The sequence below is a fragment of the Thamnophis sirtalis genome, unplaced genomic scaffold (assembly GCF_051295495.1).
Source record: "Thamnophis sirtalis isolate CommonGarterSnake01/CBP01778 unplaced genomic scaffold, rThaSir2_p1.2 scaffold_1, whole genome shotgun sequence".
NCBI classification, from domain to species: Eukaryota; Metazoa; Chordata; class Lepidosauria; order Squamata; family Natricidae; genus Thamnophis; species Thamnophis sirtalis.
This window is the reverse complement of record NW_028261381.1, coordinates 71,350,874-71,378,572: the sequence shown is the minus strand read 5'-3', so window position 1 is coordinate 71,378,572 and position 27,699 is coordinate 71,350,874. Positions and strand designations below refer to the sequence as shown.

At 39.6% G+C, this 27,699-nt stretch overlaps 1 protein-coding gene across 2 annotated transcripts in view; it reads right to left on the bottom strand.

Annotated features, from left to right (window-relative positions):
• B4GALNT4 (beta-1,4-N-acetyl-galactosaminyltransferase 4) overlaps positions 1-27,699 on the bottom strand; it is a 205,104-nt gene that overhangs the window by 64,106 nt on the left and 113,299 nt on the right. For both annotated transcript variants that reach the window (XM_014070640.2, XM_014070639.2), the window contains exon 3: positions 8,584-8,694. In XM_014070640.2, coding sequence (XP_013926115.2) covers positions 8,584-8,694 — 111 coding nt within the window. The remainder of the gene's footprint in view (positions 1-8,583; positions 8,695-27,699) is intronic.

The window sequence follows — 27,699 nt, the reverse complement described above, 5'->3', positions numbered from 1 at the left end:
CACAGGGGTGGTACCCTCCCGTATCAACTCTAGCTTGAAAAAAACTTTGTTTTGTCCTGGGGGGGGCTAGCCTGTCTGGGGCTGCCAAAAAAAAAAAAAGGCAGCTGAGAAGAACTGGCCGGAGATAAAGGCTCCGCTTCGGCTGGATCTAATCTCTTCCACAGCCAAAAAAAGAAAAAGGCTGTGGCTTACGAATAGACCCTAACCTACGGAGCTATCCTCCCTGCCCCTCTCTTAGCCAAAAAGGGGTGCTATCTATGATCTTATTTAGATATACAGACCAGATCTCTGAGGAGCTCGGTGGAGCCCTCCTCGGCAACAGGCCACGCCCACCGCAACAGGCCACGCCCACCCCTTGCAGATTTTTCATTACCTAAACTAGGTAACGTCATCAATGCTAGTAAGGAGTGGGGTTTGCTCCCAGTTTATATTCTAGTGGCCTGCCCTGTCAGCATTGGTGGCAATTATTTTGGAGGTTATTTGGTTGGGTTGTTTAGTGCTAGCTTATTTGGCAGTTCCTTGACTGAGGTATTGTTACTTCTTGATTGTTGATCTTGGTGTTAATTTATGCTCATCTGGGTGTTTATTGTTGGTGATGAGGTGCTTGACTCTTTTTGTTCCCTTTTGGATTGTTCATTTTCTCTTCTGCAGCGTATGTGGATATTGTTTATATGTATTGTATCTACTGATGGCCAATTTATCAGAGTGCCAGGCTTCCAGTACTTCTTTAGTGTTGTTGGACTTGGCTTGTTCTTGTGTAAGAACTCTATTCAGATAAACCCTGAGCAGCAAAAAAGGAAACATATAATCTGTGCAACATCTTCCCACAAAATGGATAGACTAAAACCAAGATTAGCATCAGATCAATGATGTGAGCATCAGATTAACATCAGACCAACAATCAAGAACTAAACATCAAGGAACTGCCCAACAAGCAAACAGTAAACAGCTCAACCAAAGAACTGCCAAGACAATTCCCAACAACATTGAACAGGGCAAACCATTAGAATATAAATAGAGAGCCATTTCTTACTAGTACTGATGATGTTACCTAGTTTGGGTAATGAAACGTCTGCATGAAAACAACCAAGCTCAGACCCCTCATTTCAATCCTGAACTACAAATATTCTCCTTTATCAATACAATACGTTATGTAGTATAATCTACTACAAGATCCTCTGCATTATAGGTAAGTTATAAATCTGTTAAATAAAGGCACATGGGAGAAATCTGAGATTCCTTAAAGGATAAATATTAATGTATATCTTAAAAAATTAAATTTGTTTATCAGCAAAGAAACAATTAAATAACTGAAAGTTCTGGCTTTAGATAAAAAAAACCTTAACTATAATAAAAGAATGTTGAATGTGAACAGTTTCAGAATAAACCTTAGAAATCAAGAATGCCTTTTTGAAAACTTAGAAATCTCCAGATCTGAACAAACTAGGGGTGAAAACAAATGTAGGTGCTATATTTTCAGACAGCCAGTTGCAACTTGACGTATTTGATAAAGTATTGGAGAACATTATGGCCTCTCAACTCTAGCCAATAGTGATATTACCATCCTAGATTAATACTATTACCTCAACTCTGGCAACTTTAAGCTGTATCGACTTCAATTCCAATAATTCCCCCAGCCAGCACGCCATAGTCCATTCAGCTTAAAGTTGCCAAGGTTAAGAAACAATGATCTAGGCTCATGCCAGTCAGTCTTGGTTATGGGGAAAACAGATATAATATTCTCTTATTAGACAAAGAAATATAAAATGGAAACTATTGCGCCTGGATTGCCAGAACAATTTATGAAAATCTTTCCTCTTGGTATTGAATTTTTGCCAATTGTCAATTTATATTACGGTCACGGAACAGCACAAAAAATTAAATATTAAAATAAAGCAAAACCGAACAAGGCATAGTAATATATTACAATCGATGATGAAATCATCAGTGGGTGATCAAGGTCTGCCTAATTTTACAGACAATGTAACAAAACTTAGCTACATTCAGAAAAATTGGATCATACAATTGTAGTTGTACATAAAAACAATCAGAATTACCAGAATATTTAATCAGGTAAGGTGTTATGAGTCCCTGAATCCCTATAGGGCGGTTGGGGAGGGGGGCAATACACAGGATATGAGCTGTAATTTCAATGGCCACCGTCTACAGGGGCACAAACTCAGCTCATATGGAACTTTTTAATATCGGTCCTGCAGAACTGCTGTGAGCAGAACATTACGGGGCAAAGTTAATGTCCTCTGAAATTTTAAAGACAGTTATATGATATAAATATCTCACTCTATGTTCAAGAAAACATTCTTGGGTAAAGCAGGCATGTCCTGACCCTTAATACTTTGTTTAAATGCATTAAGTGCATGCTCATAGCCCATCATTAGGAACTCCTCTTTGGAGAGGCTGAGATAGCAATAGCACGTAGACTTGCATACCACTTCATAGTGCTTTACTGCCCTCTCTAAGCGGCTTACAGAGTTAGCACATTGCCCCCAACACTTCGGGTCCTCATTTTATTGACCTCGGAAGGATGGAAGGGTGAGTCAACCTTCAGCCTGGATGTTGCGAGTTTTAATAAAATGGTTCTAATCTATGTTGGTTTCTAGTTGCCCTCCATAAGGAAAGGACTCAGATCTGTAGGGAAGATCACACACCAGTTTCAACCTTGAACAGCTCTGCCTCCCTCCTTAGAACTGCATTAGAAACACTGTGGGATACCTGCATATTACCGTTTTGTAATACAAACCCACTCAGTTGGTCACAGCCACATGAGCAGTAATGGCCTCTTTCTACTGCTGACAGCTACACTTTAACATTAGCCAAGCCAATATTGCTACTAAACATAACTGATAATCAAGCCACATCATTTGTACCATCCAAATATTGTCTTGGCTAAAAAGAGGAAGTCTGTCCAGCTAGAGCAAGATATTTGGCAACTGATGCATATTTCCCAAGCTGTTTTTATCAACACAAGTCCACTGGAAAAAGCAGTTCCAAATCCAACAGATAATTGTGTTAAACGAAAACATTATTATAGTACAGTAATCTCAAAATTGTATGGAGATCACCATTTTATTAAGAAAATTGAGAATTTCTTGTTAGAGAATCTTAACTCACACTGAGCTTCTTATTCCAAAGGTTAAAGTCTATGTTGAACATATGTGCTAGTTCTGTCCTTGCGTATCTCCACCTCTTGTTTCTCTAATTATTTTGTAATTTCTTTCTAATTTCTTTCTGCCCTCTGAGGCTCATTTTGCTAGTTAAGCACTGCCACCAACTTAAGACTTTATTTATTCTTTCATTATTACTACTGGCTTCTCCTGTAGTGATTCTGGTTTATAAAATAGGATAGCATACTGAAGAGACAATAAAATGTACTTTTATTAATGACTTGTATTAGCAAGATTATGACAATTTCTCAATGGAAAAGGAACTTATTTATAATTTAATAAGTTTGGGGCCACCTTGTTAGCCCATGGAATTCCAATACCTGTCTTAATAGGGTTTTTTCTAGTGTTGTGTGCTGCACAGAGTCTATTGGATTTGGTGGCCAATAAACTTAAAATAATAACATCACCAACTACTCATGTGAATTACATAACAAGGAGAAGTTAGCATTATACTTCTTCTCTATCACATCTAGGCACTCTTGAGCATAGGAAACTTCACTTGAAGGCACTTTCAAATACATACTCTTGATGTGTCTTCTAGAGTAATATTAAGCCATGTGAAATAGGGCTCTATCATGGATGAGCATGTATGTTATGCACCTTTAAAATTAGCAGACTTACATGAACGAGAAATTTAGAGAATAGAAAAGTTCCTTTGCTACTCAGAAATACCCTCTGCTATTTTACCCCACTGATAGTAGGAAAAAAGAAGTAGCTATCACCTCTAACTAGCACCATCTAAATGTTATTTGACGTACATTTCTGGAAGTTGCAAGATAGGTACTCTATCATTTGTGCAGTTCCATATAAACTGGATATCCCATTTTTATAGAGGTCCTTTAGGCATGTTGAAAAATTATTAACCCTCATTAGCATATGTTAACACATCTTCTAAGCAGAACATATAACTTATTCCCCACAAAATCATTTAGACTTTGAAAAGATCCTTAAGAGAAATTGTCTATAATATATAAATTTATGTTAAATTTATGTTGGAAATGTGAACAAGAAGAGATATTTTATCATGTTTGATGGATGGGTTTAAAAAAAGCTAGAAAATTTGGGATTCAAATACACACTGATTCAGAGAATTTTAAAGATTAATGTACAACTGAAACCAGAAGTTCCCCCCCCCCCTTTGGGTACTGATGGGACAGTTAAAAAATAAGTCATGGAACTCTGTTTCCATTTATGATAGCTGCAGTGAGATTATTGTGCACACAAAGATGAAAAGATACGGCACCACCCACAATGAGAAATGGTTGATGAAGATGGTAGAACTTGATGAGATGGCTAAATTGATTTTTCGTTTATTCAGAGAAGAGACAGTATCAACATTTATCCCTGACTGGAAAATCCTTTAGATTTTTTAGGTAAAACAGAAAAAAATGAATGTACAACAAGTGGGCAAATTATAGAAAGGAGGGCATGTTGTAACCATAGAGTAAGAAGTAAATTTATAATTGTACATATAACTGCAGTCAGTTCTTTGTATGCCTTTTCTCTCTCTCTCTCTTGCTTGTTTTTCTTTCTTGCACTTTAAGATTTCTGTTGATTTTTTTCTTGCTTTTATCTTCCTTTTGAATTTTTTAAAATATATATAAATAGATTTTGAAAACATCTACAAACCAATATCCAGTATTTCAGATGTAACAGAAACAATGTAAAATTATGTATAAAAGTCTAGGAAAAGATTAAATCAGTTAACTCCTATTCAAAATGTCAGGTAAAATAAAATATTATTCAACAGTTTCTTAAAAATCATAGTGAGGTGATGCCAAACATACTCATAGAAAAGAAGTCCATTTCCTGAGATGATTCTGCTGAGAAAACATTTTTTTCTATTTCCTCCTGACACTAAAAAAGCTACTACACATAATATGGGTAATATTTGATTCCAAGAGTGTTGGCATCTGCAGCTGAAGGTCAAACCAGAGGTCATTGCAGTCATCCCATATCCACCATTCACAATTATCAACTACAAAACAGCAATTCCTGAATTCACAATCTTGCTGAAAATGGGCCTTTCCCTTTCATAACATCTCTGTTGCAATGATAATCCCATCCAGCAGTGATTCATTATGTCCTTCTTTCTTGCATTCAGCTGGCACACCTCAGCTGCTGCTCCCTAGTATCATTGTAATTCTTGAAATAGAGGACTGGCCACAAGCTTCATTAAAGTCAAAGGAGCTGAGGGTATTATGGAAACAAAAAAAATATGGCTGAAATGGAATAATATCAATGTAAATCCCTGATATAACCCAACAGAGTATCTTCTCATAAAAGTCAGTGTTTCAGAACCGATGCTTCAATAAATACAACACATATCATGCTATTGTTATTTTGCATGAAGTTAATGTAAGATGCTGATCAGTCTCCTGTGCACACCTAAGTAATGAATAAAGCAAGTAACTAAATTTATTATCCTTTGTGACATATCCCAGGAGAACAGGATACAAGATTCTCCCTCCCTCCCTCTCTCTATAGATGTATATGTATATGTGTATGTGTATATAATATAGATACCTCCCACCTACCAGGCACCTGGAAAGCAGGCCTAGTCAACAAATGAGCCCTACCCACCACCCAGACAAAACAACGGACACACAGCATATGCATATATGCATATATGCATATATGCATATATACATATATGCATATATGCATATATGCATATATGCATATATGCATATATACATATATACATATATACATATATACATATATACATATATACATATATACATATATACATATATACATATATACATATATACATATATATATATATATATATATATATATATATATATATGTTTGTGTGTGTGTGTGTGTGTGTGTGTGTGTGTGTGTTGTGTTTATGCTGATAAATAAATAAATAAAATATATTGTTTTCTGAGGTTTTGTGGGTTTTCTCCTGCGTAAAATTGGAAGTGTCTTCCGCCCTTATTGACAAATGAGTCCCTAACACGAGGAATGACACCAGACCCACACTCACAAGAGCCACACAGGATGTCACCACCAAACATCCACGCAGAAAGCAGACTCAAACCCACATTGATGTTGAGGCACGACCAAGGACCAGAAGCCAGACCACAACTGCACTATTAGCCACTTTAAATCCCTCCAATCCTTACATGAAGCACAAACCCCCAACCAATCAGAACACACCTCCACCCAATCAGAACACAGCCAAGCTCCCACCCAATCAGCTCAAACCCTCACTGGCAGTTAAAAGGAAGAAACAGCTGAGATCTCACATTGCTCCTGGAAGCACGAAGCCGAGCAAACAAGCCTGAAGATGACGAATGAGACTTCATCGAAACGTCGGCAAGACACTTCCAACTTTACGCAGGAGAAAACCCGAATAACCAAAGACATATATGTATGTATGTATGTATGTATGTATGTATGTACGTACGTATATGTATATAAATGCCAACTACTAAACTCTAAATATGTGGAGTGTAAGTGCAGGTCAGGAGGGTAGGGAGGACCTCACAAAGGGAGGATGGGACAAGATGGTCCAGAGGGCAGGTGCAATGACAGAGAAGGCCTTTCTCCTGGACTCCGCTAGCTGGAATAATCGGATTGATGGGGCTCACAGCATGCCTCTCTGTCGGCACGAGTGGAATGGGCCAATCCCAGTGGGATGCATTTCTAATAGCTTCTCTGCCTATTTTCCTGTCATAATGGCAGCCAAATAGCATCTAAAATGCCCAGATGGAAATATCTGTGTTGCAATGAGGAGTATTATTCCAAATCCTGTAAATAAATCTCAGCTAAAGATTCAGCAGGAGGTGAGCCGGATCAAAGAAGAGGAAACTGAATCAATTAAATCTTATTTATTTGCCTGAACTAATTGTAGAACCTCCCTGGCAGCATTTAAAAACATTGTTTAGCCTCTATGAACATAAACCTTCAGGAAAGGTTCAATTATTGTAAGATCATTTCATAAAACAATGGTCTCCTCAGCCAAGAATTAGTCTATTCACAGGCTGTTACAGCCTTTTGGCAGAGAACGTAAGCTTGACATCAAACGCTGAAATCCATTATGAAACTTCTATGAAGCATCAGAATAGAAATAGAGCAAATATTCTAATTTTTTTTACACTTCCCATTCACTTCAGTGGATTGCATCAGGCTGATACACATAAAAGATCAGATGATTAGGCTGATGTTTTATGTGATTTTGAAGCTATTGTGGCTTAGTGTCATTTACAAACCAGACTGCTCTGGCTGATTTATCAAATCATGATTTGGGTTAGCTCCAACAATTCAATGACCTCAATGTTTCATTTAATAATACTTTCTAAATGTTCCCCCTGCAAAAGCACCAACTCTAAATTACCTTCTCTCCCTCTTGATGGGAATGATAACTTGCATAGCAGGAATCAAACACAGAATGAAAAAAAGGTAGAATTTAAATTTTGGTGTATATATACAGGCTTTGTGTGTTGCATATTGAATAAACATCTATTATACTTAGCCTTATTCTTATCTATAACAAGATATCTACACTAGCCAAGTTGTGCCTGATAGTCGACCAATCAATTCCAGAATAAAGGCTGAGGGCATAGACAAGCTAGATGTACAGAATCTTTATGTATCATTGCATTTGTATGCCACTAATTCCATGTTGGCCTGTTGGTTTACACAGAATCCAATAAAAAGAAATTCCATAACATACAGTAAATCTTATAGCAACAATGACCCCCTTTGTTATCAAGCTTATCTATATGAGCTACCCAGTGGTGGGTTCTGGATCCTGTTGCAACCAGTACAGTTGCAACGGGGCCCTGTGTCCTCCACATGAACGACGCAGCATGCATGTACACACATGCAGCACGTGCATGCGTCTTACCGTCCAGCAACGTCTCAGCGAGCCTCCATGATGCTCCAGCTGCTCGGCAGAGCGTCGCGCAGACGCTGTATGTGCCGTGCACATATGTGGAATCCCCATATGTGGAGTTTAAAGACAGGTAAGAAGCACGGCAGATGGGCCATCTGGAGTACCATACCGGAACAGTACCCGGTGCTTCGGGCAGGCTCCGGTACACCTGTACCGGGGAGTACCACCTACATCCCACCACTGGAGCTACCAAATGTTCTCTAAAAAAATCCATTTTGAACTATGCTTCTAAAAGCCAGATATTCTATCTTTTTGCAATAAAGTATTCCATAAGCATGGAGAACTTGATTGAGGAACATTGTTTCCTTGCTTCCCTCCTCAAACCTTACATGGGAAGGGCTTTTAACTTCATGTTGGGAAGCCGGTGTTGGATGACTGGACTAACCATATTGGATTTTGAAAATAACAACCATCACCTTCAACTATATCAGAAGTGTAATGGAAACCAATGCATTCCCTATAGTTATTCTGGGCCAAAGTATCACTTACCTCCTCATTCCAAGGCAGAACATGGCTTGTTACATTTGGTTTTGAGGATCTTCCAGTTCTGTCGTGACTATACCTTTTAGAAAACCACCCATGAACTCCTTGATCTTCTACCTGTAATTTAAAAAAAGGGAAATGTAAACAAAAGAAATATTGAATAGGATGCATAAAGGACCAAAGAAACATACTTTTGGAATTATGCCTGATAATTCCAAAAGATACCAGTGCCAAATACAAAAGCTTTGAGAAAATTGGTTGATAATAATAGAATGCAAGTGTTGAATGAGATATTCTGGTCCAGTTCTGTCAAACTGGCGGCCCGTGGGATGCGTCACACCCAGGCCACACCCACCCCAGCTCCGCAAAGGCAAAAAATGTCACAATATGTCACATGACACAGTCCAGTTTGACACCCATGCTCTAGACCACCGTCCTGTATACAGGAATCTATCACTACAGCAGATATAGAAAGGGTGCAACAGAGGAGGTAAATCTTCTAGGCCTTTTCAGATACACAGTGCTATCACTCCTGAGACACATCCAGATTAGACACATCAGCAGGAAATGACTCAGACCTGCCCAATCAGCTTATGTCAACCATCCTTCCTTTTAAAGAGACAAATTACTTAGGCAATTAGGGTATTCAAAGAAAGGAACAAAAGTCTTAGCTTGTGATCAATGACACCTTGTCAAATTCCTCTTCTGGCAGAATTAATTCTCAGCCAGCTGCCACTTATGAAGGAAGAAAGGGAAAACATCCCAAGATTAGCTGTGTCACACCTGGCCTTCCCTCCAGTAGCAAAGGTTTTTCTTTTTATTTGAAATGCCCTATCAGCTAAAGATGGGAGGCAGATGGCTGCTTTCTGCAGGATTGGGACTTTTACACCTGGCCTCTAATTCACTAGTTTCTTCCTTATGAAGAAACTGTAGCTGTCACTGAGGCAATCAGTGCAATGGTTAGAAGGATGTAAAGGTGAGCTGTGGCTCTTGGAAGCACTTGCTCCCATCTGTGGTTCTGATCTCATTCATGAGCATCCATCATAAAAAAGGATTGGCTGTCTGAAATGACAACAGATATTCTATCTCTCTGGCAAACACACAGAAAGACGTGGGCCTCTGTTGTTCACAAGAACTGCCACAGAGAAAAGAGCTATTTGCAGAACTGAGCTACATCATAATAGAAACTAGTCTTCTCTAGGTGGTGTTTTCTCCAGCTGGGAATACTGGGAAGGTGGTATCTTCTCCAGGTGGGAATACTACGGAGTAGTCGAACATGTTGAGAAGATACTAGGGCAATGATGGTGAACCTTTTTCGTATGGTGTGCCAAAATTGTGTGTGGATGCGCTATTGTGCGCACATGCATGCCCACACCAATTCAATCTTCCCCACCCACCTGCACATGCGTGCACGACCCAACCTGCACATGAAAGCATGACCCCTTCCCAGGCTCCAGAGCTTTCCTGAAGCCTGGGGGGGGGCAAAAACAGCTTCCCCTAGGCCCCCAGAGGCCCTCTAGAAGCCTGAAATGATTCGTTTCTGAACTGAGTCCTTGGGAGAAGGGCGGCATATAAATCTAATAAACCTAAACCTAAACTTCCGGTTGACCGTTTGGGGCCGTTTTCTGCCCTCCCCAGGCTTCTGGAAAACTCGTGAAGGTTGGGGAGGGCGAAAACAGTGCCAATGAGCCAACTGGAAGTTTGGGAACAAACTTCCGTTTGGCCTGTTGGGTCTGTTTTTCACCCTCCCTAGCCTCCAGAGGCTTTCCTGAAGCCTGGGGAGGGTGAAAATGTCCTCCCCCGGCCCCACAAAGGCCCTCCGGAAGCCTGAAATGATTTATTTCCAAACTTCCAGTTGACCCGTTGGGCCTCTTTTTCGCCCTGCCCACCTCCGGAGGCTTTCCTGAAGCCTGGGGAAGGCGAAAATGGCCTCACTGAGCCCGGACCTGGAACAACAACAATAACCACAACAACAGCAACCCTCAACGGCAACTGTATTTAATGCTATTATTTTTGAGCTGACTTTCACCTAATACAGGTGACTCATGAAAAGAAGCAAGTGAGCTCCTCTTACGTGGAAGCCAAGAATATATTGCCCGAGATTTGAATTCTTATGTCTGTGTTTTAAATGGGTGAAGACTGGCATGAAGATGTTTTATTTCATTATTCTCACTTCAGCTCTGTGTCTTGGTGGAATGTAATAAGGCTTTCTATTCTTAAAAGAGCATTCTAATAGTAGTACACAATGAAACCAAGAAAATATTCTGAGGATGCATTGCAGCAACTAACTTCTTCCAAAACATTTACTTGCTTGGCAAAATTAAAAAGGGCAGACAAAATGGAGAAGCGGACAGTCTATATCGAACCTATGGCATGCATGCCACAGGTAGCACACGGAGCCATTTGTCAGGGCACGCGAGGCGCTGCTCTGTCAGCTGGCCAGTACACATACGCACGCTGGCTAGCTTTCACCCTTTTTTTAAAGCCATTTTTCACCCTCTCCAGGCTCCAGTGGCTTTATAGGAGCCTGGGGAGGGTGAAAAGAGCCTCCCCACCCCTCCCAGAGGCTTCATGAGCTTCCCCGAAGCCTCTGAAGTGCAAAATACTGGCCCTCCGGGCAAACCGGAAGTTTGGGAACAGACTTCCGGTTTGCTCGGACAGTCATTTTGACTGCTCCGAAGGCTTCAGGGAAGCCTCCTGAAGGTCCCTGAAACCTTCGGAGCACTTAAAACAGCCCTGCGAGCAAACCAGTGACTTCCGCTTTTCTCAGAGGGTCATTTTGACTGCTCCTGAGCCTTAAGGAAAGTCTCCTGAAGCCTCCAAAGGGCTTCTGGGGGGCAGGGGAGGCCTCTGGAGCCTGGGGAGTGTGAAAAAAGCATGCAAAAGGTCACGCCTGTAGTGCGTGTATGCACGTGTATGACCCCCCCTGCGCTCCCTCCACTTATGGCACACAAGCCAAAAAAGGTTTGCCATCGCTGGTCTATATAGTACAATCTACAGCCTGAAGTATTACAATCCAACCCCAATCGGCAGACCACATTCATGATCACTAACTGGCAGCCAAAAGAAAAGTTAAAAGTCACTTAAACCTGGACAGACCCAACCAGAGTTTCTGCTGGGAAACTGCTAATATTTTAGATCAAGCCAAATGAAAAAATGCTAGGGCAGGGGTGTCAAACTTGATTTCATTGAGGGCTGCATAAGGCTTGTGTTTGACTTTGGGGGGGCAGAAGTGGGTGAGGCCATGGTGGGTGTGGTCATCTTGATGTCACTCATGTCAGGGGCACCTGTGGTGGTCCAAGCGCTCTGCCAAGCTCTATTTCAACTGTGACGGCCTTCTTCAACACTCTGCCAATGAAAATAGAGTCCGAGAGAGCCATATGCAGCCCTCCTGAGCTCCGTTTTCATTGGCAGAAATACTGCGGGCTGGTCATTTGCTGTTTCCAGGGCAGCCCCGCAGGCCAGATCTAAGCATCCTACAGGCCAGATCCGGCCCCAGGGCTTGGAGTTTGACACCCCTGTGCTGGAGAATTCCTGGAAGCTTGGCTTTCAGACAAATCAGCAATTAATACATCTATAGACATAAATCCCATTTATATATCATTTAAAAAATACAATCAGAACCCTAAGAAAGAACCAAACAGCTGAGAAATATCTCTTCCAGTGGCCAACACTCAAATAAGCATGAAACAACATCAGATAAACATTTTTTGAAAAAACAGTACTGTATTCTAATAATGGGACCATCAAGGAGAAAACCAAATTTGCACTAAGACTGACTGGGCAAAGTACCATGCACACTACAAATAAGCAGCAAACTTCACTGTCCCTCACACTAATGATGCTACCTCGCCTGGTTAAAAAAAAAAAGCCAAGTATCCAAGCTCAGAGACCACAAAGAACCCAACCATGGGCTACATACATTTTCTTCTGCTGGAATCCAGATACAAGTTACTCTTATTTTTGGTTTGTTAAATCTAGATCTGACCTGATTCTAGATTCCTTTTTGTTGTGCAGATACAATTTCAGAGTTCCCGTTACCAGTTTTTGAGTGGTCTGAATTAATATCCTTATTTTTGTTTATTTATTAATATGTTAATATATATGTGCTGCCCATCTCATCATTGAGTGACTTTTATTATGGAAAAGAGGAGGTAAGGGATGTGTATTTGATTACCGTATTTTACTAAATGCTCAGCTATGTACGCAATTTTCCATTATTAATGAATTATGAATAATTATTAATAGAATATCATACTCATGAATCCTTACAAATTATCCTTAAAAAGGCAGTGGAAAATGGTTAAAAAATATATATCAACCCTTATCCCAGCTTATTTTACTGATGGACATGTTCTAGCAAAATGCAACAGTTTGTGTCACATCCCTAAAGATGCATTCATTTCTATGAAATAAATAATATGTGTCTCGTGTATATCAATCACATCTATTCATGTCTATTTTGCCTCATGCTCATGCTGCAGGAACCTAAGGCCAATTAATTTTTCACCACAGACAAACACACGTTGTACACTTCCAGACAGCTATATTAATCTACCAGCCAAATGCCTTGCCTTCGGGCGGTTTTCATGACACCATAGCCTTCCCATCTGTAATAAGATTTCTCTCCTACCACATTTCTCCTGATGAGGGAAAAAAAACATTTTAGCTTTAACCTCTTAACATTATTAGCATTACTATTACGTTCACAGCCACACTTCTGCAAGGTGTGTGTGTGTGTGTGTGTGTGTGTGTGTGTGTGTGTGTGTGTGTGGAAGTGGGGGTTGGTCTGTTTTCCATTGCAGGGAAATCTGGTCCTGCTACTTTAGGTCTTGTCCTGTGTTTAACCCCTGCGTGGACAAACTTGGGCATAGACAGCATCTTCAATCTACTCTCTGGCATTCAGGTATAGATGGTTAAAAATGGATCTTCTTTCAGCCTACTTCCCACTTGAGTAAAATGCCTCCACAATTACAGCTGTTCAGAAAGCTGTTTAAATGGAGTCATGCCCCTATTAGAAAGCCTATCCAGGCTTTTCTATCAAGGCTTTTCTATCCAGGTGTGCTGCTATAGCACCATGGCAAATGATACATTGCAGTTTTTGCAATCATTTTTCCCATTTCCCAACCACTACCACCCACAGCATCCTCTCAGAGAGCTGAATTTTAGAGGGGAGATAAAGACAAATTGCAGATCTTTTTTGTGGTGGAGGTGTGGGTGGAGAGATACACATTTTTCTTCTTATGGAGAGAGGATAAGGGGTTTTTATAAACTCGTGGTCCATTAGAGAATAGAACATGCAGCTGTTGCCCAGTTTGAAAGTAAAAAGGGAAAAACTCTTCCAACCTTTATACTTCCAAAAATAAAATCACGCCCTTGACGATAGTATCTTAGTATCAAAATAGATTTGAAAAACATAAGTACAAGTTGGAAACATTTAAATGTGTATTTTTAAGTTTTAGGAAGCTGAAAAACTGGCAGTCTGGAATAACGTATTGTATGTTTGCCACCTGTGATTCTGTACATTCCATATTCTTCTTTTGGCATTTTGTACATTATTTAAGGATTTGAAGCATGTTAATCACATTTGTTATTTCCACTTCCTACATGAAAGTATCCATGCAATAAAAACAAAGACATGAAAGGTGACAGCGAGGGGTTGTGGAGGAAACTGGCAGCCTCTTTTATTTTGTCAGTTTTAAGTACACCACTTCTTATCAAGAAAGTGCAATTCTTCATTTAAAAAAACAAAAACAAATAGCAGGGCTATAGAAATGATCCAAAAGAGGCAACAGACTTATGCAACTGCTTCAAAAGTTGTCTTTGGCAATCTGGTGTTGTGGATATAGATGCCTTGCAAAAAAAAATTCAAATAGTCATCTAAATGATGTAATTGCTTTAATGCTTTGAGAAGAGATCTTTAGCAAAGCCTTATTTCTGATCCCCCCCTCCCCCAGGATTAAAAGACGAACTGGTTTCTGTTACAGAAGTGAGTCAGAGAAAAAATTCTCCATCAGATTAAAAATACTGGACACTAATATTGATGTGGATATATCTGTTGTTGAATGCATTTATAGCACTAAATGTTTAATATCATAAACACAGATATATCCAAGTCCACAATCTTTGACAGGATCAGGAAGAATTCCTCATATTGTGCCCAATTTACACACCATATTATAAAATGAACGATCTTATTCTCAATATAAATAAATATCACATTTCCCCAAAAATTCTGTTTTTTCCCCTAGCATAGAACCAGAGAGGAGTATAGGGAGATTTCATGAAGGTTATGATTCCTTTTCCCCTGCTGCAATGATTTTGGTGGGCTCCTCACAAATTTAACTTTCATTGCCAAGATAAGAGTCACCATGAAATTACATTCCCTTTCCATTCCACTATACCCCTAAGAAGTGGAAGATTTACCAGAATCCAGGCTGATGTATAACAAATTACTGTTATAGCATTGTCAAAATGATGTCTCTGTTTTTTCCTCTGGTCTTCCCTTCTCCCATTAATTTTTATCTTTTAGTTTCTATTGAAAGTCCGGGCTTCTGGCCACCTCTACCCCAGCACCTATTCTATTCCATTTTATTATTGTAAGCTGCTTTTGGAGAATATTCTGATGAAAAGCAGAATAAATCATAGCAAATTATTTGATATCAATTTGTGTATTAATTACTTATTGTAGGCATTAGGTCTCTACCAGAGTGCATTTAATAAGCCAGCTCCAAAAATGGGGGAAACTACCTTAAACCCAAAGTTAACAGTGATTTCTGTGAAGGATGTTAAAATGAGGGCTGTGACTGCACAAAGATCCACCCTTTTTTTTTTAAAAAAAAAATTTTTTGGCATCCATAAAAAGATATCAGTTCTTTTTACTCAGTCGCAGCTGGCAACTCATTTTTTTAAAAAAAATTATCTATGGATATCACACCCTGATCCTTTTCTTGCCCCACCAAAATGGATTTACTAAATTTCTTTTCTTCTATTCTCTGCAATCTTATACAAGTTTTCCTGGAAACTCCCAGATTTAAATGAACATGGAAAGAATTTGCTGAACTACTGGTTGCTGGCATTACTTCAGCGATGAGAGAGCCAAAGGTATGGTTGTTCCTTTCTGCACTTCTACAGTAATGTCAAAAACTTGGGACCAGACAAATGGAATCCATTCTGTCATTCCTTCTCATGCCAGGATAAACCTGGCATGGGCAGTTGTTGGATCTCAAGGACCCACCAGCTTCTCACTTGGCTGGTCCTCCATGCTGAGCCCTTGGCTTGGTGATCCTTCAGTTTCATTTCCCACAATGCCTTTGGGATGATGTCATGTCTGCTCTTTTGAGGCCCATTTGAGAAAAGGCAATCTCTCAATTACCTTTAAGTTACTGCTGCTGTTGCTGCTATCCCCAAGTAAAAGTGTACCTTTGAAATTTAGAATCGATTCCTTCATAGGGCCCAGTTCTGGTTTGTTTCCTTGCTATAGGCCACAAGGGGGAGAAAGGTAGGATCTAAATCTAATAAATTAATCACCATCACCAAATAATATTAATCACCCCTTCACCAGAGTCCAAAGCTTTAACCTGTTATCTTATTTTCAGCTCTAGCAGAAACAGTGGAATAGACATCCAATGAATAAGCAAATAAATAATCAAACAATGCGGAACGAAGCTATTTCACCTGCTGCTGAGATCACACAAGCATGCAAAATATGTTGCAGCACCAAGCTGCTTTTTTTTTATATACCTGTACATCATTTGAAGATCTTCAGTAGCAAAACTGACAGCGCGACATACTTTTATTCAGCTTTGTTTTGTGTTGTGGATTTTTCTCCTTTCCTTATTATGTCCTCTTCAACTTTGGACTGAAACAGATTTACTCAGGAAGCGGCAAAGAGATGCTTATTGATCGCCTTGGTGATAATTAATAGGAAGTAAATGGCACTTGCAATCATTGCTTCCACTACCTATTCATAAAGCAGCAGCTCTAATCACATATGGGCTTTGTTAAATTCACCTGCCATTAAAAGCATCCTTAACTTGCTGGGAGAGGTGGAGTTGTCTCCAAAGATACATCAATAGCTCTTAGGTATGTCAGTCTCAGGTTTTGGAGCTTTCATTCTATGAATTTTTACCAGGCTGGATGATTTATGTAACAACTTTTGTATCATAATTTAAAAATAAAAACTAAACCACTTTCAGTATGAAATTGCCTGCAAGGTCATACTTGGAATGCTATTATTATTATGCATAATTTTTACTGTGAGACTCTGACACTAAAATGTCTTTCTGTTCTACTTAATCTCAAGATAAGCAATATGCCTGTTACTAGGAAATTTGAAGAGAACTTTTGGCTCATGTTCTGTTCGCCGCTACCGTGAACAATAAAATGTTTCTTATCCTAACCATGTTGTAGCGGAAATGGTGCAACTTAGAAAGACTGTTGGAGTTCTTTCCCTCAACTCTGTGATCAGGACTAGTGTGGCAAAGAAAATATACTATCAATAAACTATCTGCCAATGAATGGAAATAGAATGAACAAAAGTAAATCATTAAGTCTAGTTGAACATAGCAAAAACATCACCAACATCACCATCATCCTTTCTTTAAAAAAAAAAAAATAGGAGGAGGAGGATGGTGGTGGTGATTTTAAACTTGTATGCTTCCCAGCTTTCAATGATTCTGGGCAGCTCACAACAATCAAATTACAATAAAATCAATAGAAGGTAAAGATAAAAAATGGGAAGTACAATGAAGCAAGAGGTCTCACTCTTCCTCATCAAATGCCTGGGTTAAGAGACAAGTCTTTAAGGCCCGCCTAAATAACAGCCAAGTGAGGGCCATTCAGATCTCAGGAGGAACCTCATTCAAGAGGGCAGGCACTGCTACGAAGAAGGTACATTTCTGGAGCCCTCATGGATTGTTGTTGAAGGAACCCAGAGCAGGCCAACTCTGCAAACTAAAATGGCTAGGAAGATCCTATGGGAAATTAATCTGACTTTGTCTCACAATGGAAATAAATTACTCTGAACTTCTCCTTTATGTAATAAATAAGGAGAGAATAATAGGCACATTATTGAAACATGTTTCTTGCAGAGTATACTGAAATAATTTCTCAAATCTCCCCTCAGGATAGAAATACAAATGGCAATAGTATAAGCTTATTAGTAGTGGAGATTAAATTGTGTGTCTGTTGGGCAACACATTGTACTATAAACCTTCTCTAATCCAGTGGTTGTCCAGATATGCTGGATGACAGCCCCTGTCATTCAGTCAGGGTATCTACTGAATACATTTCATGGAGCCAATAGACAGCTATAAACCAAATTACACATTCACCAACATAGTGTTGGGGAAACCCTTCTGTTCTTTAGAAGACTTACACACATACACAAATGCTGTTGGAATGTGCAAATATGCCTGTGTACATGATGTACGGTGTATGTTATTACAAGATGTAGTGTGGGAAGAGAGGGAACATACTCCTGTACTCATCAACACTCCTGTGGCTTTTTGAACTACTTTTGAGGCTGGAGGGAAGCACAAGTCAAGGCATCAATTAGTACTGTGTGTACTCGACAATGTTAGGTAGAAGAACAAATACTTCTCTTTGCTTTGGGAAATAACAAAATTTATACAAAAAGCTCAACTTATGTGTGTCATATTTAGTCATACACACTTAGTCCCATGAGATAAAGCATCTTCCACATATATACTACATATATACTACGGAGGGAACTTTGATCTCCAAAGAATTTCTTTTATTGTGTGCATATTTTTTAATTCTGAAATAAGCTAGTAAATCCTAAGGGTGCAATGTAAATGTCGTTTTAAAGACTTAGCTTGCTGATAAAATAGAATTGAGAAAATAACATTTTTGTTTTTGTAAAGAAATACTTTTTTTAAAAAAAAAGTAAAAGTATAACTTTCTTATGTCTACCATGTGTGCATCACTGCCCTCTTCTGGGCAGTGATACACACAAACAATTAGTACAAACAATTGCAACTCACTGTGCCAATATTACAAGGCAGGTAAGATAGCAGAGACAACAGTCACCAGGAATTTTAGCAAAGTGACATATTAGTATTTGTAAACCATACGTGTATGTGTATGTGTAAATACACACACACACACACACACACACACACACACACACACACACACACACACACAGAGTGATACATATGTACCACCCAAAATATCTAAGCAAAAATCAAAAACATTAAGTTAATTATCTATGGAGATTCTCAATCATCCAGGTTATGGTTGTCCCAAAGGCACTTTTTCAACTGGACAACTGGACTTTCTTGTTTTCTTTGAAGATGTTTCACTTTTCATCCAAGAAGCTTCTTCAGCTGGATGGTGAGGAATAGAAAGATTTATATTCCTTGCAGACAGCAAACAGTCCTCTTTCAAATGGGGAAGAGAGATATGACATCATCTATCTCCAGTCTACAACACAATCCTTTCAGCAATTCCAAGAAGGCTCCAAACCAGTGGTGGGGTTCAATTTTTTTTAGAACCTCTTCTGTAGGTGTGGCCTGCTTTGTGGGAGTGGCTTGCAGGCCACGTGACCGGATGGGAGTGGCTTGCCAGCCATGTGACTGGGTTGGTGTGGCCAACTTGTAAAATGTGGTGAAACTCACTTAACAATGTTCTTGCTTAGCAACCAAACTGTTGGCTTAGAAACTCTGGCATTTGAAGCACGCAAATCTTAAAGCTGTCAAGTTACCTTGCACCCCTAACCCTTTAGAGGAAAAAAACCCCAGGGGTGTTCAAACTTGACAGCTTTAAGACTTGTGGACTTCAACTCCCCAGAATTCCTCCTCTCGCTCTTCATCTTGATGATGTGCGGACAGGTGGGGGGAGGGAGCTGGAACCAGTTCTAAACGGCACTGTAGATTTGTAGAACCTCTTCTATAGAAGTTAGAAGTTGCAGGAACCCAACCCTGCTCCAAACCCATTTGCACTACCCAGGTGACCCTCCCACATTGCCTCAATGACTGTAAAAGAATGCAAATGACCAGCTTGTCTGCAAGGAATATAAATCCTTACTATCCAGTCAAAGTTGAAGAAGCTTCTTGGATGAAAAGAGAAAGTCTTCAAAGAAAAACAAGAAAGTTCCCTTGTCTCTTAAAAAAGCACCCCTGGGACAACCATGACCTGGATGACTGAGAATCTTCATATACCTCTATTCAGTTACTTTTTTAACTAAGTGAGGAAAAAAGAAAGAAAGAATGAATGTGTTTTTCCTGTTTTTATAACAAAAAATATACATTAAAGCCCAGAGAAGAGTAGCTTTCTTAGTGTCCTCTTGCCCTATTTCCCAAAGAGGCACTTGACAGATTAAAAAAATCAAAGATTATTATTTATGATCTTCAGAATAATGCAGGAGGGGGTGCCATTTGTCATATGTAAAATTATGAATAGGAGCTAATAGGTGGACATGATGTTAATGGGAAAAAAATCCATTTCAGACACATTAAACTATACTGGCTAAAGCAGTGTTTCTCAACCTTGGCAACTTGAAGATGTCCGGACTTCAACTCCCAGAATTCCTCAGCCAGCTGGCTGAGGAATTCTGGGAGTGGAAGTCCGGACATCTTCAAGTTGCCATAGTTGAGAAACACTGAGCTAAAGAGAGCAAAAAGGGAAAAAATAAAACCCTTTAGACAATAAATAAAAGATTGCAGTTTCACACGATGCATAGATAAAAGCTAAGAAGCCCGTAAATCTCTAGTAAGAATGGCTAAGGTTGCAAATTATCACTTGGTATCCAGAAACTGGCACCGGTTCAGAGAAAGCTCTGCAATGGCTCAAGCATCCGAGTCAGAATCCAGGCCTTGTTTTTTCCCTTTGCCTCTGTCTCTTCCACAGATGCAATTCCCACATAGGAGTTAGTTGAATCGGAACAACTTAATTCTGAATAATTTCCTCTATACATTCCAGAAGTGGGGGGAAAAATGCTGTTTCAATAATAAACACTTTGAAACATGATCCCGGGATCCAACAGAGAAGCATTAAAGAAAGAAAAAATGGTGCCGGAGAGAAATATTGTAAATATGGAAACTTTTATTTCATTATTATTAAACTCCAAGAAGCATGTGTGGGAAGTTATCATCCAGCCCTCTCCCAGAAAAAATGAAATATCCTAGGAAATATTGAAAAGGCAGAATGTTTCTCTGGATGTGAAAAGAAGCATGTTTTAAAAGACAGAATAGTTGCCTGTAGCTTCTTGCCCACCCCCACTTTGTCAATAGGACATTGAGAAGGCCAGGCTAGCCCACTTTACACAATAAAGACTTTTCCACTGCAGCTGTAGGGGGAAGGGATATTACTCAACTGAGAACTCATACATGGATTCAAAACAGCCTAGAGAGTAGCCCCCTGCATGGCACCATGAGAGTCTGACAACCAATCAGAATACATTTCTTACACAGGAACAGGAAACAGAGAGGTGGGACTAAACAGGGTATAAAAAGCCTAGCAAGCCCCTTCCTCACCCCTTTTCTCTTCTTCTTCACCAACATTGAAGCATGTGATCACCTTTTCTGGTCAGGGCTCAAGCCATGTGGCCCTGTCCAACAATAAACCATCTTTCCAAGCAGCCTCCATGTCTCCAGTGTCTTCTTCCCCACTTGGAGCTGAACCCAGAAGGACATTTCTTTCAACACATGAACGGGGAGGGCCTTTCTCTATTAAAAAAAACCCCAAGATATAATAGCTGTGGTGTGTAGTCTGGGCTTTCTGCAAGCTTACACACTCAGTTTCTCCCAGCAGCTGCAAAGGGGGAGGTTTGGCTTTTATTACTGAGGAACACAGAGGCTTTTTGATCTGCCACTGCTGCATGCACACACAAACACACAGCTGAGAAGGAAAGGGAAGAAGAAAAAAGTCAGTGCATTCAGTTTTCACCACGCTTGTGCTACTCTTCATACACAAATATCCAAGCGCAGAGGGTGCACAAATTAGGTGAAAACAGAGTTTTTTAGAGAGGATTGGACCTTAGAGTTAAATTAAGGCTGTTCCATGAGGAAAGTTTTCAAAGAAAATGACTGTTTGGGAGAGATGCAGAGACACCTTGTCTGTCCGTCCCCATTCTTTCTCTACCCCCACCCCCCACCATTCTTCAGAAGCAGAAATGGCAGCCCACCCTTCCTTCCCCCATCATCAAAGCAGCAGACAAATCTCTTTCATAGCCACTCAGTTACAAATTTCAAGGCACCAGAAGAATTTTTTCTTTGAAAAAAAAAATCACATCACTATTATACCATCCTCTTAATAATGCCTTCAAAGGACATTGTGGCTTAAGGGGGGCTTAAATTAGCTCACTTCAACAAAGTTGGCTAATTATTTCTTTGGCACTATGCATCCTAATGGACTCCCTTTTGTTGACGGTATTTATTATCAGTCACTGCCTCTCTTCTTCCTGGCCTCAATTCTTCATGCTGTGAAACAAACTTTTTTTTTTAAAAAAAACCACTTGTTGGGATACCTGAACTCCTGAATGAAAACCTATGTGAAATGAACTCAGACAATTCAGAGAACATACCTGTGAGTCAAAGGCAAACTGTTTTCAGGGAAAGCCCTTATTCATAGTATGACACTAACTTTGGAAATAGCAGTGAAAGAAAAAATATTTCATAACAAAGGGAGCACTGGGACCTGTAAAGGTAGACACTAAGACAGCCAGTGCTATGAAAAATACCAAACTATTCAGGATGTTGGTACTTCGCAAAAATAGCGCAAGGTTTTTCTAGACAACCATTTCGCAATGGATCCAGTTTGAGGATGGAGCATCCTCAAAACTGCAGTATCCATGGAAGACTCTGGTGCACAGTCTACCACGACTGGCCAAAAAGCAGCATTCCAGTAAGAGGAGTTGGCCAGGGGTGGAGGGTGGGGAGGGATTCAAACCAATCTTGAGGGGAAAAGGAGAATAAGGAAATTGTGTGGCAGCAGATCCCGTAGTGATCAGCAGCCCAGCAATCTTTGCAATAACAAAGTCACCTCCTTCCATAGCCTGCATTGGGGAGAGTGTACATGGTTATCCAGGAACTCTCTAGCACATGGCTCTGATTCTTACATAGCTACAGGAGTTAAGAGTGTGTGGTGTACCTGAAGCATTCCATAGGTGCTGCCTTTTTTCTTCCTGTTAACAAGGATGGCTGAACACTAATGCTTGGAATCAAGAATTAGAAATTATTTAATTAGTGCAAAATTACAAAGCTGGAAAAGAGCAGTACCCAGTAAATAGAAAGAGCTCTTCAATTTTAACTTTTATGCCAAAATACATTAAATGTTTGATAGAAGTATAAATGATCTAAATGAGTGTGATTAAATATCTGTTTTTTTCTTCCTATGCTCCCAATCACCAATGAGAAGCCTGTGTCATAAGATTTATTACATTTTGATTTGCAATAATGAATTTTGGAATAATTTTGTCTAATTTTTGCAAGCTTTTCAATGAGTCCAGGCCATCTTTTGCGTGAAGTCCAGCTAGCAATATTTCTGAATAAATTAGGATAGATTGTGGAAGAAGATCCATTTTATGGTGAGGAGATTCTCTATTTCTTGAAACATTTAACAATGTTTTAATATTTAGTATTTTGTTCCTTGAATGTGTGGTCTTTGAGGGTCACTTCACACATTGCTCTTAGTTTGCATAAACCCCTCACACATATGTGCTGATCATTCTCGACTCTAGGGGGCAGTGCTCATCTCCATTTCAAACCCCAAGAGTCCGAAGATGTCTCCATGGTCATGTGGCCGGCATGACTAAACGGTGAAGGCCCACGGAACACTGTTACCTTCCCACCAAAGGTGGTTCCTATTTTTTTACCTGCATTTTTTGTACATGCTTTCAAACTGCTAGGTTGGCAGGAGCTGGGACAAGTAACAGGAGCTCACTCCATTATGCGGCGCTAGGGATTCGAACCGCCGAACTGCCAACCTTTCTGATAGACAAGCTCAGCGTCTTAGCCACTGAGCCACCACATCCCTTTTTTTGTATAAATAATAGGAGTTTATTTAAGATATTTGCATTTTGTATATAGAATAAATATCCTCCACTTTCATGCAGTTGTGAATCCTTTAAATAAAATCTTCCTTCCTTCCTTCCTTCCTTCCTTCCTTCCTTCCTTCCTTTCCTTTCCTTTCCTTTCCTTTCCTTTGACAAATAATGTTAGAATGCAATGTATTTTTATGCAAGAGTGAAACTAGTCTATTGGCATATACTATGAGAAATATTTAAAAATAATAATTCTTGTTATAAATGTAACAATAGAATGTTAATGGTAAGAAATCTGGATAAAAGGGAATAACAACAATTGCACTCAATGACAAATGAGAAGATTGACAGAAAAACCACGCATTGCTAGCATCGCTACATCCTTGGGTAATCTTTTGGCTACTTTATCTGTTTTATTTGTTTCAAAAACAATGAGACCAGCAAAGTAAAAATACGGTAAGGATAAATATGACAGTTTTCAAAGCATCACAGATGGTAGCACTTCGTAACACTCCTGAACACACAGAGAGGGAGACAAACACGCATCCATATTCCTTTCCTCCTTTTACTACTGCTTCCAATCAGTAGGAACATAAAATCACAGTTCATTCTAAATGGTTGTTAGGGGGTTAGGGGGTGGTCATACAGCAGTAGAGGTTAGAAAAGTCAGACTAGTTTATATTTTCTCTCTTCAGTTTGGGTTGTGGGTATATTTCCTCAAAGCAGAGCTAAAGAGCTTGGGGTGAGTTTCCTTTACCATTCTACTCTGGATAATTTTTTTGCTGCAGAGTCAATATCTGCTGTTTGAACTTCCATCTTGAATAGCTGCACTCCTACAGATGTTGTTCATTTCTAAGGTAAGACCAGACAAAACTTAAGATCTTTCCAAAGCTATTTTATGCCAAGGGAAAATGAATCCATGCCAAGAGATTTGGCAGATATTGGAAACCCCCAGGAGACGAGAAATTAATTTTGTAATGAAGAAAAGCATGAGGCCAGATAAACTAAAACAGAAGGCTGTTATAGTAAGAACCCCGGAAAGGACCAACATAATCAATTTTAAATTATTTCCTGGAATTTTATCCAGCATAATGGTTTTAAAATGAGTCTTAAATGACCCATTTACACCTTTTTTTTTACCAATTACTTCCCCTAGTGCAGCAATATGTAATCTAATTGGAAAATAAAAAGAAGGATGTTTTTATATACATCAAAGCAAGTCAGGAAATGTGTTCAGCGGGATCACAAAATGCAGCCTTCTTGAACATTTATCTATGCCGAATACAGGTAGGAGATTGCCTATTGGAATACTGTCCTGCACAGGAAATTAGCATTTCAGAGGGGAAACAGGCTGGGTGAGACACAGTTGTTTACTTCATGCAGGGAGCTTTAAAAAAAAAAAGTCAAGAATGAATAAAAATTCAACGACAATATAGCTGCAGCCTTCTTTAATAGGAGCTGATAGAACCAATGGCCTTTAGGGGCTGTTTTAAACACTTCTATAGAACAGTGGCTTTTAGATACTGTGACTTGAATAAAAAGTAAAACAGAGAACTTGCTGAAGGATCACAGTGTTTCTCTACTAAAGAAGTCCAGACCTTTTCTGAGACCTCTAGGGCTGCTGCTTAAGCTACCTTAAAGGAAGAAAGGCTGCTGAGATTTAAAAGTCAGTTTGTGCCTAAAACAGGAACACGGTGGCTCATTGGCTAAGACGCTGAGCTTGTCGATCAGAAGGTCGGCAGCTCACTGGTTTCGAATCCCTAGTGCCACGTAACGGAGTGAGCTCCTGTTACTTGTCCCATCTTCTGCCAATCTAGCAGTTCGAAAGCAGGTAAAAAATGCAAGTAGAAAAATAGGTACCACCTTTGTTGGGAAGGTAATAGCATTCCGTGTGCCTTCGGTGTTTAGTCATGTAAGCCACATGACCATGGAGAGGTCTTTGGACAGCGCTGGCTCTTGGGCTTTGAAATGGAGATGAGCACCGCCCCCTAGAGCCGGAAACAACAAGCATGCATGTGCAGGGGGAACCTTTACCTTGTGCCTAAATGTCTGTTTGTGCCTCCTTTTTGTCCCTGATTTCTTCAAAGATGGTTGCTAGGGTCACCAAATAGCTTTATGATTATGATCAAAGTGGAAGGAAGGCAAGCCTAAGAATCAACTTTTCACTGCTTCTTGTTAAGAATTTTGCACACAGTAAAAGTCAGATCCAAAGGGGGAAAATAGAAAAAGGAAAAGGCACAAGAAAAGGAAAAAGGGAAATAAACTAAAGTTAATAATTATACTAATTACTTCCAACCTTCCTCTCAACAGATATTAGCAAATCCTTTGTCTCCCTTCCCTCTTGACTATTATTCCAGAAATACTGTACCTTCAATCCATAATTTAATTCTCATCTTTTCAACCTTCAGATCCATAAATTATCATTTCACTTTGTTTTCTTTTAGTAAAAAGCCCATAAATGGTTTCCAACTCTTTTTAAATGCACTTGTCTTTTTCTCCTTGACAAAGAGGTTAAAATTACAGCATTTTTACAATTCATTCCTCCATTGCGGGAATTTCAGTATGGGATAGGATACTGGGGGTTCCCAGGGGTTCAGGAGAACCTCTAGCTAAGATACTGTGCAGTTTGGAGAACCCCCAAATCCCATTTCTGGCTGGCCCTGCCCACCCTACCTCTCCCCTCCCAGGAGTCCCCACTTGGCCCGTTTTGGATGCAGCTAAGTGCAGGTCACACGTGGAGCCAGGAGAGGGCAAAAACACCCCCTCTGCCATGGTGCAGGAGGTCGACTAGGCCACACCCACCATGGCCACATCCAACCAGCAACCGGGCAGAGAACCCCTTGCTAAAAAATTTGAAGTCCACCCCTGCTCTTGGCGCATATAATAATCTTGTGAGTGACCACCTTTTTACTAATATATTGGCTGCCATGATTCTGAATCCAAGCTGTGTCACAGTGCAAGATAAATCTATGAATGTTGCATTCCTGACTGGAATTGCTTCTCTACACAATATCATCTCTCTTGTTAGTTTCTGTGCTGGGCTGAAGAAAAGCTGCAGTACACAGTGAGGTGCTCCCTTAATTCTAAATAGCATTCGAAGAGGCAGCAAAAAAGATATAAAATTGCTGATTTAAAAAAAAAATGCAATCTCTGTGGAGATTTCACAGCAAGACGCTCCTTCCTCAGAAAAGGTGACAGATTCTGACCTCAGATCAAGAGGATAAACTTATGTATGATGTCTTTGGAATGCCCTTATGTGTCTGTCTTTTTGTGTGTGAATGGGGAGAAAGAGAATTTCTACCGTATATATATATATATATCCTCTTATTGATGAACTCTTACTAAGGTCCTTTTCTCATTAATCCTGAGCATAAATGCCTGCTAGTGAAATACATATATTTAGCGAAACAAAATTCTAGGTTCTTTAAAAAGCCAATGTCATATATAACTTGTCAATTTAATTCAAATATGCATAATTAATTAACAATGAAATATCTGCATATGGAATATTTATTTCAGAAAATTTACTAGTGGAGATAAACTGGCTTTCAAGAGTTCTAATTTCTGTTCACAGCTCTGTGGGCAGTCTAGCCCAATATTGTTTCCAAATGAACAAGTCACAATGCTATCAATCAAAAGATTATGAAGCTAGTCATATGTAGCAGAAAAATGATTGAAAAAGCCCTGGGAAAATGCAGGAACACCATTGGGAGACACGATCTGAACTGGAAACTCCTGCAGGCACTGTTCATATGTCTTTCTCCCATTTGATCAGATGAACCCACGATACCAGATGTAGTACTAGAAAGTCAGAATGTTTAGGAGTACCATGTGTTTAAGCCATGTGCTTCCAGATTCCCGTCCAAATTAGGGCAGTCAAAATTAAAGATTAAATTGGTAGTAAAATGACAGGAAATATACTTTTGGTTTATTTTATTTTTCATGCCAACTGCTGTGAGAGACATGCTTCTGCATAGATTTATACCTTCCCTTTAAGTCATGTTCTACCCTTATCTCTAAAGACACATAATCAACATACTGTTAAATGGGGACTTAATTGGCATTTCTATCCATGGCCAAGTAACATACAACCCTCTCCTTTAGTTTTTGTTAAC